Here is a 14,296-nt window from a genome sequence, read left to right as displayed (position 1 = left end):
CAGCCGCATCTTTCACACATAAAATATTATTCCTTGCTTCTCTTTGCTTTGCTTTTTGGTGACAGAAAGAAGTATTCTTGTCCCCATGCTTGAGCCAATCTTGCCTGCTTCGTTGCTTCCAGTACATCTCCTCCCTTCTTTCAAGTTCATCCATACGATCATCTAAGGCTCTCATTTGAGCTATCACCTCTGCCGTTTGAGCTTCACCCATAAGGAACTTCATTTGAGCCTTGCACGCATTTAATTCTTTAATAAAATCTCCAAACTTGTCCCTACTCTAAGCACTCAGTTTTGTGGAAGTGAAAGCAATTTTCGAACACAAATCTCCACCATAATCCCAAGCCTCGGCTATAATGTTGGCACAATTAAGCCACATTTCCTCAAATCGATACAACTTTTTCTTCTTCCTTTTCTTTTGCTTTGAGACAGCTTCTTGGACACAAAGAAGAATAGGAAGGTGATCGGATTTTCTCTTCGTGAGGTGAGTAACAAATGAACCTTGAAAAGCATCTCTCCAAGCTCGGTTTGCAAGAAATCTATCAAGCTGCTCTTGGATGTTCTCTTCCCCACCCCTATTATTCGACCAAGTAAAGTCATGTCCTATAAAACCAAGGTCCTCCAACTCGCAAACACCAACAGCAGCACGCAATATATTCGCTTCCTCCATATCAAAAACCCTCTCACCTTGCTTTTCACCCGAATGAAGCATTAAATTCAAGTCTCCACCACAATGCCAAGGAGTATCCATTCCCTCCTTTAAAGAAATAAGTAGCTGCCCGGTTTTGTATTTGTTTTCATCCTCCGGATAACCATATATACTAGAAAATCTCCACTCACCTTGGATGGTTGAACTCACCCTCGCATCAATATGGTTCGAAGAGAACGACCTTATATTGACATCAAGACTATTATTCCACAAAAGAGCCAAGCCACCTCTTCTTCTCCTACCTTCCCCTTCGCATTCCACAATAAAACAAGAGTTGAATTTTATTTTGTATTTGATTTTTTCCATCTCAAACGCTTTCAACTTCGTTTCCATAAGAAACACCATGTGGGGGCTTTCAAGAAATACTATGCGTTTCAACGTATTAATTGTATCGGTGCTCCCCAAACCTCTGCAATTCCATGACAAAATGTACCTCATTTATCACCGAGAGCCCTATTGGTGGGTCTTGCCACTCTCACTGCAGTAGGCACTTGAACACGCCTCTTTTTTTCCTTCTCTGTCGAAACAGCCATCGAAGCTTCACTCACCTCCATAGTGTCATCACGGTTTCTTTTTTCCCCTGTCAATACTACTTCATTGCTCATGCTATGGTCGTTATCTCTCAGCACTCTCTTCCATCCCTTCCCAGCCTTCCCTTCCCCTTGCACCATCTCCTCTACACCGCTTCTTTCCTCCTTACTCGCTGCCTTCCCAGCACCACTGCCAAAAGTAAACACCTCATAGCTCCCTCCCTTTAACTTCTAAGATTTTATTGACTTTAATAAAATAAGATGTTAGTGGGGTAGATTGGAGGAGTGAGAAATGATAAAGTAAAAAATGTGAGAGGAAGTTGGGACCATGAAAGGAGTGAGAAATAATAAAGTAAGAGATAGTGGGGTGAAGATATATTATTAAAATGTAAGGAATTTCTAAAAGAGGAAGTGTGTCACTTAAAAAAACACGGTCGGAAATGAAAAGTGTGTCACTTAAAAAAACACGGAGGGAGTATCTAAACTTAGCAATTCCAAAAGAAAGTTGATAAGTTTAGATACTCAATTTTAAGTCTCATTTGACAAAAAGTGTGGGCCCTTGTTAATATTATAATATGTTTTGTAATTTATTAAAGTTTTAATTTTATTTTTTTCCTCTAAAAAAAACTTATAATGTGATTTAGTGGGTCATAAATTGAAAGTGAAATTAGTATACTTTAGAAAGTTTTACCATTGAGAATTTAGATTTCACATGAGTTGCTAAATTGAGAAGTGGATTGGGTATCACCATCAATATTATTATTAAAACTCAAAGGCAAGGAGTGTCATATCGCCACGTGTCACTTTTTTTTTTTTCTTATTTAGCCAAGTCATCAATCAAATTGCCACATAATCAATTACATGTACAACATGTTAAATATGTGTCAATAAATTGTATGATAAATTAATTAATTGTATTATAGTATTGATTGTATTATAATCAATTAAATCAGTTGTTACAAAAAAACAATTAAATTAATTTTCATCACCTAAAATAAGTTTTGTAACCGGTGTATTTATTTTGAGCTCAATTAAAACGATGAATAATTACAATAATTACAATCTATTTAAATTTCTTTGACCCACGTACTTAATTTGTATGTATTTTGTATGTATTAATGTGATTTATTTATTGAAAGTTTTTCTATCAAAGTTTAAATATTTTTCAGTTACGAAAACATATTATACTAACGTAAAAAAGAATAATTAAGTAATATCCACAATCTTCAATACCAAAAAAAAAATAAAAAAAAAAAGAGAAGAAAGAAACCCGGGGCATCGCCCGGGTCACTAACTAGTTGGTATTAAAAAAACAACTCATTTTGTATTTCAATATTCAAAGTTGAGTCTCACCATTGGAGATAGTCTAAGGGCCTGTTCTTATTGACTGAACTCGGCTGAACTGAATTGAACTGAACTGAAATAAATATTTTATAAGAGAAGGAAATTAAGAGTTGAGCTAAACTGAACTGAACTGAGCTGAACTGGACTGAACTGAACTGAATTTCAACGTAAGAGATCAGAACAGGGCCTAAGCTTAGTTACCTCTCAACATGAAGGAAAGATCTTCCTAATATGTTCAGTCAAGAGTAAGTAGTATGACATATCATGGATTATCCTCACTAGTCAGAAGCGGCTTCAACCTAGGTATTTCGATCACTTGATCTTACATAATATTTAAATCCTAAAATTCTAGATCATCTAATATAGTCCCACTCGATTGATTTTCAACTTGTCACTAGATTTGTCTAGAATTTAGTTAGGATCATAAATATAGTTTGATGAAGTGTTGTTAATCTAGCAAGCCGGTCCTAATATTCTCAATGATGTTGACGTAGAGACAGGACATAACTTTGACCTTTCTGTTTTGGGATCAACTGGTTTATTTCCATAAGAGAAGGTTGCCAAGTAAATCTTTATACCAAAATTTATACATAGATACGCACACCTATACACGTTCATTTTAAATACTTTGTATTTTTACAGACTTTACTTTACACTTCGTTTTGCCTCCACGTTTCACAGAATTATGAACTTGCGCCTTCTTCAGGCGCAGACGCCTTGCAGAATCTTGCAACCTCCTCCGCTGGATTCTAGCTTTTGAGAAGAGACGAGCACTGTAGTCTCTCCATGGCTTGCACTCGATAAAATCAGATAACTCAGCAATATCTTTAGGATTCGTTATCAAACACTTAAGGAAACTTTCCCCATTGCAAGTTTCTTCATCTGACAAGTCTGAAATTTCAGATGCTCCATAGTCCCTGACAACAGACAGATAAATAACTAATCTGAGAAGGTATTAAATAATATTAACAGCGTTAAATGAAATAATAAATTACAAATAATGGGACAAAAAAGAGAGCAAAGATACAGGACATTGATGTGCTCTTTTAAGATCCTATGTACCATCTACATGTTCACTTCTCCTCCCATATTAGAAAATGGTGTATAAACTTACAATTGAGGGCTTTGAGGCTTTGAATATAACCAAGCCTTTCTATTGATTTAACTTCTGTATTTTACACTTGCTTCTTGATTTACAGGTGATAGTAAACACAACAGAAATGCAGAAAATATCAACATCCCTCTAACTCTAAAACAAGGAAGAAGAGGGTAGAAGGAATACGATAATCTTTCTAATCTTATTAAAGCAGCGTAAGAAAGAAAAACATTATTTTGCACAAGCTTCTAAATTTCTAATTCAAAGAGAAGTCACCAAACATTGAGCCTAAGGTTTACAATTAGGTCTTTTGGCTCAGAATCGCTACTTGTAGAGATCATTTTACCATTGAGTGGTGTAGGGGATTAATTACAGACAAACCACCGAAACTGTGAAACATCTAGCTTATGGAGGATGCAAGCAGAAAACACCTTTCAAGGTCACATAGCCTTTTAATTTTATGGTAAAAAGACATCCATGGAGTTGACAATTTTGTGATTATGAAATAAGTTTCCCCACATATGCCCTAATCCCTATAGTAATAATGTCACCCCAAATATGATTCCTGGACCTTAACAACTTTAGTTAATATAGGCTTTTGCCAATTAAATTAGGTTTAACAAATATTATTTGAAACAAAAAAGCACCATCAAACATTCACAGCCAAAAGGTAAAACCAAAAACATTACGGAAAATTATACACAAGTACTACAGAACAGTGAAATGTTTAGCTTTTCAAATAGGCACAAAGTCATAGATCATTTACCTAAACAATTTCCGTCTTTCTCTTCGAAAGTTTGATGCAACTCTGAGGCTGGATTTCTGTGGTTCACAAAGCTGTCATTATTCAGGAGATCAAAATACGTACACACACATACTAGCAATACAATTAATAGAAACAACATGCATTTACCTTTTGAGATGCATCAGAAAAACCTGTTTTAGGAGTAATTTCAACAGGGCTAATTACAGTGGTCTGTGAAGGTGACTCCGTTCCTGATTTAATTGATGATGATCTCAGAGCTAAAGTGTTCACGAGAACCAGCATAAAAAATAAGCATCCACGCACCAGTATGTGCAATCCACTCACTATGCTTAATGATAAAAGGCTAGAAAAATGCACAAACAACTCATATTCTTCGTCTTCTGATACATATGGTTTCAAAGCATTAATTATGAACTGTTGTACTTGAACTGGTAAATGGAGATTGTACTGTGCAAAGGATCTCATCAGATCAGCTCGAGAGCTGTGACATGGAAGTACATCTTTTCTCTTCAATAGTGATACTAAACAACTCAAATTCTCATTACAGCAGCGAGTAGCTTGCAACAAAGAGCAACTCATCAATTTTAATATTGAAGCAAGCAGACAAAAATCTTGCATAGCCATTTCCTTGAAATTCTGTAATAAAACTTCATCGACTTCAACTGAAATAAGTCTTGCTACCAATGAGCTAAGAAAGGAGAGCAAATCATCTCTGTAAGTTTTATCAACAATATAGATATTTGCCTCTATGTAAGATATGGCATCGTTTGCCATGCTAGATATTGTCATGTTAAACATCATGGTGCTTCGTCCTCTCCATGCATTATCCAAATGAACGAGCATGAAATTAATTTTATCATAGACCACTGAGTGGAAATGAGCCTCAAAATGTCGTTGGATCATCCTCCCTGGGCTACTTCCAGTCATCAACTTAGACATGTGTTCACAGTACAAGTTGACTGAATCATTAAACGTAGATAGATATATATTCACACATCTAAACTCTGGCACCACCTTCTCTGGACAGACCCATATGCCGATAACTTCGGACACCAAAGATATTAGATGTGAAAGAAGAGGTATTGGAGCAGACATCATGACAGGGTGATTAATTAATGAGGATGCCACAGCCAAGCTCACTTCAGGGGAAGAAAGAAAAGGTTTTTCTGTCCAAATTAGACTTTCAATAAAAGTTTGAAGGACGTCTTCTACAGAAAATGACAAAAGAAAATGAGCAGCGCTAATTCCAAGAACACTCTCAATATTTATAGAAGATCACACAGCCAGATTTTGGCAGGTGGAAGATATAGAGTCTGAGATTGCAATACACTCTCGGAATGGTCTGTCTGCAAAAATCTCATCCAAATAAACCTGAAAAGAGTACTCCATTTAGATTCTGCGAAGCTGCAATCATTACCGCAAGATAGGAAAATGGGTGGCAGTATCATGGACAACAAGTTGATGATGAGGTATACTGAAACTGAAAGGGCATACATCGTACATAAATTATAGTTTCTGACAGAATAACTTTGGCCAACCAGTAAATGTTACATGGTATAAAGAACATGAAATTAGATGAACACTTATATTATTCCATAAAACATAATTAAGCATGCACATAAACCAGAAAATAAATTGTTGTACAAAAAATCTGGAATAGTCAGATTCATTCATACTTCATAATAATATAATGTGTGGGTTGACAGCTTGAAATTTCGGAATGGAAACATAATGTTAAGCATGATTTAATTTTTACAGAGAATAACACGAAGATTGTTCTTAGGATAATACAATTATGGTATGATTAACAGTTTAAAAATCAGAAGACTGAGTTAGTACAATGCACCTTATCAAGCACTTCAAATTTGTCAAATCAACTCAAATATGCTAAGGTGCTCTCAACCCCTCTTTAAGGTTCATGATCACGCGATGTGATGAAGACTTTTAGGGTGACTGACAAAAGCCTACGGCAACCCTCTTCCTTTATCTAGGCTTGGGACTGGTAGAGAGAGCCTCATTGGTAGAATTTATGATGATCAAAATCCACAATATGTAATCTAATACATTCAGCAAACAAGGACAGTCTACAGACTACAGTATTTTAAAAAAAAAAAAAAAAAAAAAAAAAGCTTTTTAAAATTCCTGTCCAAGAAATTGTCCCTTCTAATCGATCCCTTTTGTAACATTTTGTAAGGCATTTTAGTCTAATTTTCCAATTTGTATTCCAAACCACCAATGCAATATTTAATTGCCACTTTATAGTATACTATCCATACAATATATATTGTTAATTTACATTATCAGTGCAATTTAAACTAATATTAATGAAATCCATTTCTATGCATAAAAGTATTGAGCATGACTGATAGCAAGAAGTGTAAGGAGTGATAACTAGAAGGATTATTAATGGTGGTAAGAGCAGTAAATAAACTTACACAAAAGAAAGTGTTTTAGACAACCTGAAATTGCAAGCGATGAATGACAACACAAGATATTGAAAGTAAACAAGTATTGGCTATCTTAAACACCTAAATCAACATCAATTATAAATGCTCATATTTCACAAACCCACTTCTTAGCTAGCAATTCATACAGCTTTGTGAATATCATAGAGTTTTGAATATTTACCTCCAACATTTGTTGTAAAAAACGCATGTACAATTTAGATGATTTGGATTTGAGATCAGGAGAGTAAGAATTTGTGCACCTACCATAAGCAGTCTGAGAAGTATTCAGTTTACTAAACCCGATAGATCCTCTTGTTTTTGCAGTTAATATCCCTTGATAAGACAATCTGTGCAGTAAAGCAACAGCAGCCTTAAATTGCTCTGTAAGCATTTGATCATATGGATGCAACCTCACCAAGAGAACACAGCATCTCAGAAGCAGAAGCACTTCTTCCCTTGAATCATTCCCATTACACTTCGTTACATCCAATCCAACATCTTGATCAATGGATGCATAATCTGAGCTAGATAGTAGCCTTTTATGAAGTTCTTTAAACAAGATACTGGAGAGAGTAATCATATCTTCAGGTTTGAGATTGAGACCATTTTCAGCAGCACTGTTGTTACAAGTGTCTTGACAAACTTCATAACTTGAAGATGAACATATCAAAGAATACAGAAGTTTCAGGATAGGCTTCAAACTCTTTAGCCTCTGAAGTACAATGCACAAAATGTTAAGAGTGATGTTTTAAGCCAAATCATGTAAATATTAGTGGAAAAAAGCTATTACTCCCTGCTTTATTCAAAAGTTCATACAAAAATTGTGTAAGATGAAGGAAACATCAAGTTCACCTTAGGTTGGTACATCTTGCATGCTTCACCGACGGTTTAATGGACTTTATTGTAATAAGTGGGGGAGGGGGGTCCTTGAGGTATAAGAAAATGTAAAGTATGGATGTGAAAGGAGAGAAATAAACAAAATAAAAAGAAGTGGGGACCAGTACCGAGAGAGAGAAAATATTACATAGTACTCTCTTCGATTCTTAATGTTAGTCCCGTTATCGATGCAAATCTTTAACTGCAAATATCTTTAATCTCACAATAGCAAAAATTATAAAAATTAGATATTAATAATGTACTCGTCAAGACGAATAAAACTAGATTTTGTTTGACTATGTTTGTTCTTATATATATTTTTAAAAAAAATTAGAAGATTCCGTCTAATTTTTAATAGTCAAAAGATTCTAAATGGGACAAACATTATGAAACGGAGGGAGTATTAGTTTAGCAAAATTGGAAGTTTAACACTTTAAAAAAAAAATTAGCAGACTAAGGCAAGTGTAACACTTAAAAATATATGTATAAACAGAGGTTGGTAGCTTGAATGTTGTGTGACTAACCTAACAGCTACTCTACAAGTAACATGCAACTCTGAATTTCTCAATCAGATCTTGAATAAAAGAAGAGATTACTGATGAGGACACTACAGGTTTCCCCTTATATTTTCTTGGTATGTTAAAACCAAAAGCTAAAAAACACTAATTACCTTTTCCATTAAGGAGTAACACATTTCACGCATGCATTGAGATTGTTCAATTGGATGTTTGAAATTCAAATCATGCTAAGTTATATAATAGATTCTAACATATTCCTCCCAATCACAGATTTAGTAAGGTTAACATGGACTCATTTGTGTAATCTTACAGAAAATGCTTTCTGCATTAGGTTTTATTCAAAAAGTTGAGAATTGGTTTTCTGGCTAGAGTTAGACAACCCCCTAGAATTGCTTGATGAAGGTGCAGAATTTTTGCTCAAAAGAGGACTGTACATGAGATAAAGCCAACAGACAGGAGTAGTTACACGAAAAGCATAAACAACCTCCTAAAAGGCTAGAAGAAACATGAAGTGTTGTAGAGCCCTTCTTTTTCAGTTTCACGTTGTTAAATTTAGGGAACTGTATCTTAAGGTCAGCTTATCAGATCAACAGGTTTCCAATGAAGTTGAAAAGGAAATACTACACAAAGATGTTCTTTTAGCAAAAGCTTCCTTATAATCATCTAAGATGTTATGGATGCTAGTGATTTGCTTCTCTATCCATTCTATGATTAATGGAACTAAACCAAGAGGGAATGATAGCAGCCCTAGCCTTAGTCCAGCATATCATTTCTCTGGCATCTCCCATTCACACCCTCGTTTGATTGCCACTTGGAATGTGACTGTGGATAGATTAATCTAAGTGGGTCATCAGCTCTTTTCTCCATCCAAACTTCCAGTTATCATTCGCTTTATTTATTCATAAGAGAAAATAGATTTGCATAACTAACAAGCACCTCAAGCTACATTATCAATTCCAATCTCATCCTTAACAATAGTCAATAGCCCTCTCTTTTTATACTCATTCTAGTTCTCAACCACAAAATTACACAAGACTTCCTATTTCCAGCCCCAAAAAACATTCTATCTCAACCATCACGGTGTAGAATATTTCAATTTCAACACAACTCCCTTCATTTCCTTGGCATATTCGCTTCAGCTATTTGAATCAGGACATCAAGCTTTCAATAGCATCTATTCAGAGTCAAAGAACTTCGCCTATTTATAACGGAGCAGTTCCAAATTTTGCATTAACAATTTAGAATATTGGAAGACAATAATACGATTTTGTTTATCTTCCACAATACCACCTGGACAGAAGGCTATCAACCAGCATAAATGTAAAGTTCAAAGAAGATAAGGTGTATACCAATGCTAATTTAGACGGAATATTATTGGATACACTCAGAAAGAAGTAGACTTCGCCAAAGGTTAAGACGAGTACAATACGTTTAGTGACAATTGTACTAAAAGAGGATGGACATTACACCAATCAAATATGAACAATGCAGGTGACTTGTATCAAATGATAAACTTTAGTTTTGTATTAAATAAAGTCCCTTTAGCTTCAATTAAATCACTTTTAGGACTAGCCATACCAACAAAAATTACAAAAATTAAAACTCCTTCGCCTCGAATCAACACAACAATAGGAACTCAGCACGCGCAGAAATATATACTTAATCTAAGTACCAATTGCCACTTAAACTCGTCCTTCCCAAACTCAACTAAGAAAAACAAGAGTGTTCGAGGTCTCGGGGAAATGGGTTTCACCAACAGGATCATTTTCATGGTTTTATCCTAACATTAAGGGTTATACTCTATAAACCAAACCCTACAACAACACTTTAGCAACGAAATTTAAATCAATTATCAAACAAGGCTCAAATAATCACATTAAATTCTTCGAGTAATAATCTAGTATTCAGTTTTTCAACAATCCACCAAAAATGAACCCTAAATAGACTACACTGACAATTAAATCAACGATTAACACTAGAATGTGAAATTAATATTCATTAATTAAGGAATAAAAATTATTACCTCAAATGCCGCAACAATGGAGGGGAGAAAAGTGAGAAGCCGCATCAATGTAGAATTCAGAATACGCCCTTTTTTAAGGAGTTGAGAAAGGGTGCAACAATTGGAGCACGCCCCATTAATATATTTGATTAACAAAGGACGTTTATATTGTCAAGTTGGCTTCTAACTGGTATCTGACATTGGAGGCTGGGGATGATACGGTGGCTGGTTGATTCCACGTTTATTCACCGGGTATATCGACGGGGATTATGAACATCGTTAACTAACGTTGACTCGAAGAATGTTGAAATTTATTAAGGGGGCGTTTGGTTCGCGAATTATATGTATGAGGTATTGGTTTAGAATGACCAAAACTCATAGTACTTTGTATATATTTGGTTGTCAAAAATATGTTTTTTAGACCCATACCTCAAACCCATGAGGTATGGGGTTTGGAAACCTTGGAGGGAAGGTGGGTTTGGCTCATTCCATTCCCTTAGGTATCAAATATATGAAATTAAGGGATGATATTTCATTCCAGAATTAAACCAAACACATGGTATTAAGTATCAAGTTCCAATCCGATACCACCTTAACCTTATTCCTGATTCCGAACTTATACCACTCTGCGAACCAAACGCCCCCTAAGTAGTTGGTGGTTGAAGGTATTTTGTCGGCACCTTTTAAGGCGCTGCTCAGCTGCTCGCTTTGGTTTCGGAGGCAAAGGTGCGCGAGGTCTGGTTAGCGGGAGCCTTAGTTTTTTTTATGCCTATCAGATTTCGCCGTGCCCGTTGAATTCCCATCTGAAAGTATTTGAATCAATTTATTGAGCAAAAACTTTTACATGCCCCGGTTTACAATAATTTTATTGTAAATCGAACATTTTGCGAAAAGTGACCTTTTTTCATACCAAAGTGACCCTTTTTCTTTTACAAAAGTAACCCCTTTTTACACAAACGTGACCCTTTGTTTTCACAAACATGACCCTTTTTTCATAAAAGTGACTTTTTTATCCACAAACGTGACCTTTTTTTTTCACAAACGTGACTTTTTTTTTTCACAAAAGTGAACCTTTATTTTCACAAGATTTTTTTTTTCTCACAAAAGTAATTAAGCTACATATGCAAAACGGAGTATCAAAATCAACCAGATAAACACAAAATTAACAATAGTCATGAAAAAACAGTACAATCATTCAAACAAATCAAAAGTCGCTGCCGGAACCACCGCTGGAAATAGGAAGTCTTGTGTAATTTTGTGGTTGAGAACTAGAATGAGTATAAAAAGAGAGGGCTATTGACTATTGTTAAGGATGAGATTGGAATTGATAATGTAGCTTGAGGTGCTTGTTAGTTGTTATGCAAATCTATTTTCTCTTATGAATAAATAAAGCGAATGATAACTGGAAGTTTGGATGGAGAAAAGAGCTGATGACCCACTTAGATTAATCTATCCACAGTCACATTCCAAGTGGCAATCAAACGAGGGTGTGAATGGGAGATGCCAGAGAATGCTGGACTAAGGCTAGGGCTGCTATCATTCCCTCTTGGTTTAGTTCCATTAATCATAGAATGGATAGAGAAGCAAATCACTAGCATCCATAACATCTTAGATGATTATAAGGAAGCTTTTGCTAAAAGAACATCTTTGTGTAGTATTTCCTTTTAAAGAACAAAGGTTCAATTCAGAACCAAGAGTTACCTAAAGCTAAACATCCAACAATGAGGACATAATCCTTTAGCTACCCAAACAACCCCAACGAGTAGCAACCTTAAAATTAAGAGCACATTCCATCATGTAGGTTAATAATGCCAAGAAGTTCAACAAAAACACATACCGTTCTGGCAGGAGCATTGACACCCATAGCAAATGTCTCCGTTGAAAATAGAACCTATAGTAAAGATGGATATAAATGTTTGTCAATATCGGTCCCTGCTAAATAGATCACTACAAAATTATTTAACTTCAATTTACAAAGCCAATTTCCAAGTCATAAGTTTTAATGTTTAAAAATTGACTCTCAAGCCCTCAAACTCCCTGTTGCGGTTATTTCTACCAAACTAAGTTCTAGAAACAGGTAAAATCAACTAGGCACTACCACTTCTTTCCCATCAGCTTTTAAGATATAGCATAATACGAGGAATGCTTATAATCATCCAATTGAAAAAATACAAGCCACATCAAATGCACCTACCTTAATTACACCACGGCACAATAGCATTTCGATAACTTCTTTCACGATAGGGAGAAGCCCAGCATGGTGGACACCGATACCCCTACGAAGCAGACTTTGAACTCGGAGAATCTGTGAACATATAAAACATATATAAATTCTTAGACTATATCTGACCCATAATGACTTATGAGGATGACATGAGAAAAGCCTTAACAACCTGAGGTAAATTTCGGTCAGAATCTTCAGCCGCGAAAATGCTTTGTCACAGAAAACACGAATTTCACTTTTTTCCAAACTACTGGTAAGATCTATACTCATCACTATCAGCTGATCGATCACAACGGTTCTTTGAAAAGCAAAATATGATTACCTAGAGACCAAAAAGAAAAATACATCATGAAATTAACGTCAAAGAAAATACAAACATAAATCTGACAAAAATCAACACTTCCTTACTGCATATAAGCATCAAAACCCATCAAAGATGAAACTACAAACAGTTAAACAACATCCACAAACCCAATCTTCGATCTCATTACTCCTCCTGGATCAGATTCCAGCAACTAAAACCAAATCAGACCCATAATCTCTTTTATTCCTGATTCCAATTTAATCTCATTCATGTAACTTACCATTATTAGCTAACAAGAGGGACAAAATCGAACTCAAAATCAAACATCACATACAAACTCAAACCCAAACACAAACACAGCAACCACATCACAAAATCCTAAATCATAACAGCAAAACTCAACGAAATCGAAATCAAAACTCATATTATCAGCTAAAAATACCCCAAAAAAACCCACTAAAAACTAAATAACACCCACAAAAATGCCATAAAAAACCCCCAATTTGAGATCTGAAATTATAATTCTTAACCAAAACAAAGGCAATTTAACATGAATAATTGAACCAAAACGCAAAGCTAAAGGACCCAGAAACACTAACCTCAAATTTCCGATTATCGACGGAGGGCAACGGTGGTTCGTTGATGCATGCATGGATCGAATAATTGACCCGACGACGCTTGCAAGGGAGGAGGAACGACGACGCTTGCGAAGGAGGACGAACGACGACACTTGATTAACGAACCCTGGCTTCAATGGAGAGAGAACGGATCTACGCTTCAATGGAGAGAGAAGGGAGTTCGAGGGAGAAGAAAGGGGCTTAGGGTTTGGCTGAGGAGAGAGAAGGGAACGACGAGGAAGAAGAAAGGGGCTTAGGGTTTTGGTTGAGGAAAGAGAGAGGAGAGAGAGAGACCAGATGCGGCAAGGAGTTAAGAGAGTAAGAGACACGTATGAGGAGAGTCAGGAGAGAGAAAGAATAGGGGAAAGAAAAAAAAAGGCCGGTTTTTTATGCCACCGGTTTGAACCGGTACCCTTTAAGGAATTCGCCACCGGTTTGGTGTGAACCGGTGGCCTTTCTATTAAACTAAATCCCGCCCATTTTTTTCCCCACCGGTTTTTAAAAATCGGTGCCCATTACTCGGTGCCAATTTGATATTTTCTACTAGTGGTTTTCCTATAAACATTTTTTAGTTGACAAACTCAATCATTACATAATGGAAACAAATAGTATAATAAAACATCAATGAACTTATTTAAGTTAACTATAATTTTGTTGATAAAAACACAATTAATAAATGGCTAAAATGGTAAGACTTGTAATTTGAGACTTGTTGGTCTTGAGTTCAAGTCTTGTTATAAGTATTTTTTTAGATGCAAACCTAATACATGTCATGCTTATAGTGACATGTCGAACTTAAAAAAGGTGACAGATATGTCAAATTTAAAAAAGGTGACACGTGGAATGTATTCTGTTTTAGGAACGAT

At 35.6% G+C, this 14,296-nt stretch overlaps 3 protein-coding genes across 8 annotated transcripts; all 3 read right to left on the bottom strand.

Moving 5' to 3' along the window:
• Positions 1 to 277: 277 nt before the first annotated feature.
• Positions 278 to 1,144, bottom strand: LOC145596847 (uncharacterized). Its single transcript, XM_081653039.1, has one exon. The coding sequence runs from the start codon at positions 1,142 to 1,144 to the stop codon at positions 278 to 280; it is 867 nt and encodes a 288-aa protein (XP_081509165.1).
• A 1,935-nt stretch (positions 1,145 to 3,079) lies between these two features.
• LOC145596624 (uncharacterized) lies at positions 3,080 to 5,687 on the bottom strand. The gene is made up of 3 exons (XM_081652827.1): positions 4,590 to 5,687; positions 4,443 to 4,513; positions 3,080 to 3,497 (listed from the first exon to the last, which is right to left on the bottom strand). The coding sequence occupies exons 1-3, from the start codon at positions 5,538 to 5,540 to the stop codon at positions 3,200 to 3,202; spliced, it is 1,320 nt and encodes a 439-aa protein (XP_081508953.1). The 5' UTR covers positions 5,541 to 5,687; the 3' UTR covers positions 3,080 to 3,199.
• Positions 5,676 to 13,737, bottom strand: LOC145596625 (uncharacterized). Of its 6 annotated transcripts, none has more exons than XM_081652833.1 (6): positions 13,413 to 13,737; positions 12,679 to 12,831; positions 12,480 to 12,590; positions 12,123 to 12,176; positions 7,154 to 7,601; positions 5,676 to 5,813 (listed from the first exon to the last, which is right to left on the bottom strand). In XM_081652833.1, exons 3-6 carry the CDS (start codon positions 12,504 to 12,506, stop codon positions 5,800 to 5,802), a joined length of 543 nt encoding a protein of 180 aa, XP_081508959.1. In that variant the 5' UTR covers positions 12,507 to 12,590; positions 12,679 to 12,831; positions 13,413 to 13,737; the 3' UTR covers positions 5,676 to 5,799. The 6 variants fall into 6 exon arrangements, 5 of the variants coding, with proteins under 5 accessions (XP_081508959.1, XP_081508955.1, XP_081508956.1 ...); XM_081652829.1 differs by having other exon boundaries at positions 5,682 to 5,813; positions 7,071 to 7,601; XR_014103271.1 differs by having other exon boundaries at positions 5,683 to 5,813; positions 6,289 to 7,601.
• Positions 13,738 to 14,296: the final 559 nt, after the last annotated feature.

The sequence above is a fragment of the Chenopodium album genome, chromosome 20 (assembly GCF_948465745.1).
Source record: "Chenopodium album chromosome 20, dcCheAlbu1.1, whole genome shotgun sequence".
Classification (NCBI taxonomy): Eukaryota; Viridiplantae; Streptophyta; class Magnoliopsida; order Caryophyllales; family Amaranthaceae; genus Chenopodium; species Chenopodium album.
The sequence above is the reverse complement of the archived record's forward strand: the minus strand, read 5'-3'. Positions and strand labels throughout refer to the sequence as shown.

What these genes read in the sequence shown, in the direction of transcription:
- LOC145596625 (XM_081652829.1), bottom strand. Translation starts at nt 12,506, where the DNA reads ATGCTATTGTGCCGTGGTGTAATTAAG. An exon ending in TGTGCCGTGGTGTAATTAAG is followed by an intron (nt 12,177 to 12,479) that starts GTAGGTGCATTT and finishes TCTTTACTATAG; the next exon opens with GTTCTATTTTCAACGGAGAC. An exon ending in TTTTACAACAAATGTTGGAG is followed by an intron (nt 5,814 to 7,070) that starts GTAAATATTCAA and finishes TACTCTTTTCAG; the next exon opens with GTTTATTTGGATGAGATTTT.
- LOC145596624 (XM_081652827.1), bottom strand. Translation starts at nt 5,540, where the DNA reads ATGATGTCTGCTCCAATACCTCTTCTTTCACATCTAATATCTTTGGTG. An exon ending in TTTCTGATGCATCTCAAAAG is followed by an intron (nt 4,514 to 4,589) that starts GTAAATGCATGT and finishes GAATAATGACAG; the next exon opens with CTTTGTGAACCACAGAAATC. An exon ending in GAAAGACGGAAATTGTTTAG is followed by an intron (nt 3,498 to 4,442) that starts GTAAATGATCTA and finishes GTCTGTTGTCAG; the next exon opens with GGACTATGGAGCATCTGAAA.
- LOC145596847 (XM_081653039.1), bottom strand. Translation starts at nt 1,144, where the DNA reads ATGAGGTACATTTTGTCATGGAATTGCAGAGGTTTGGGGAGCACCGAT.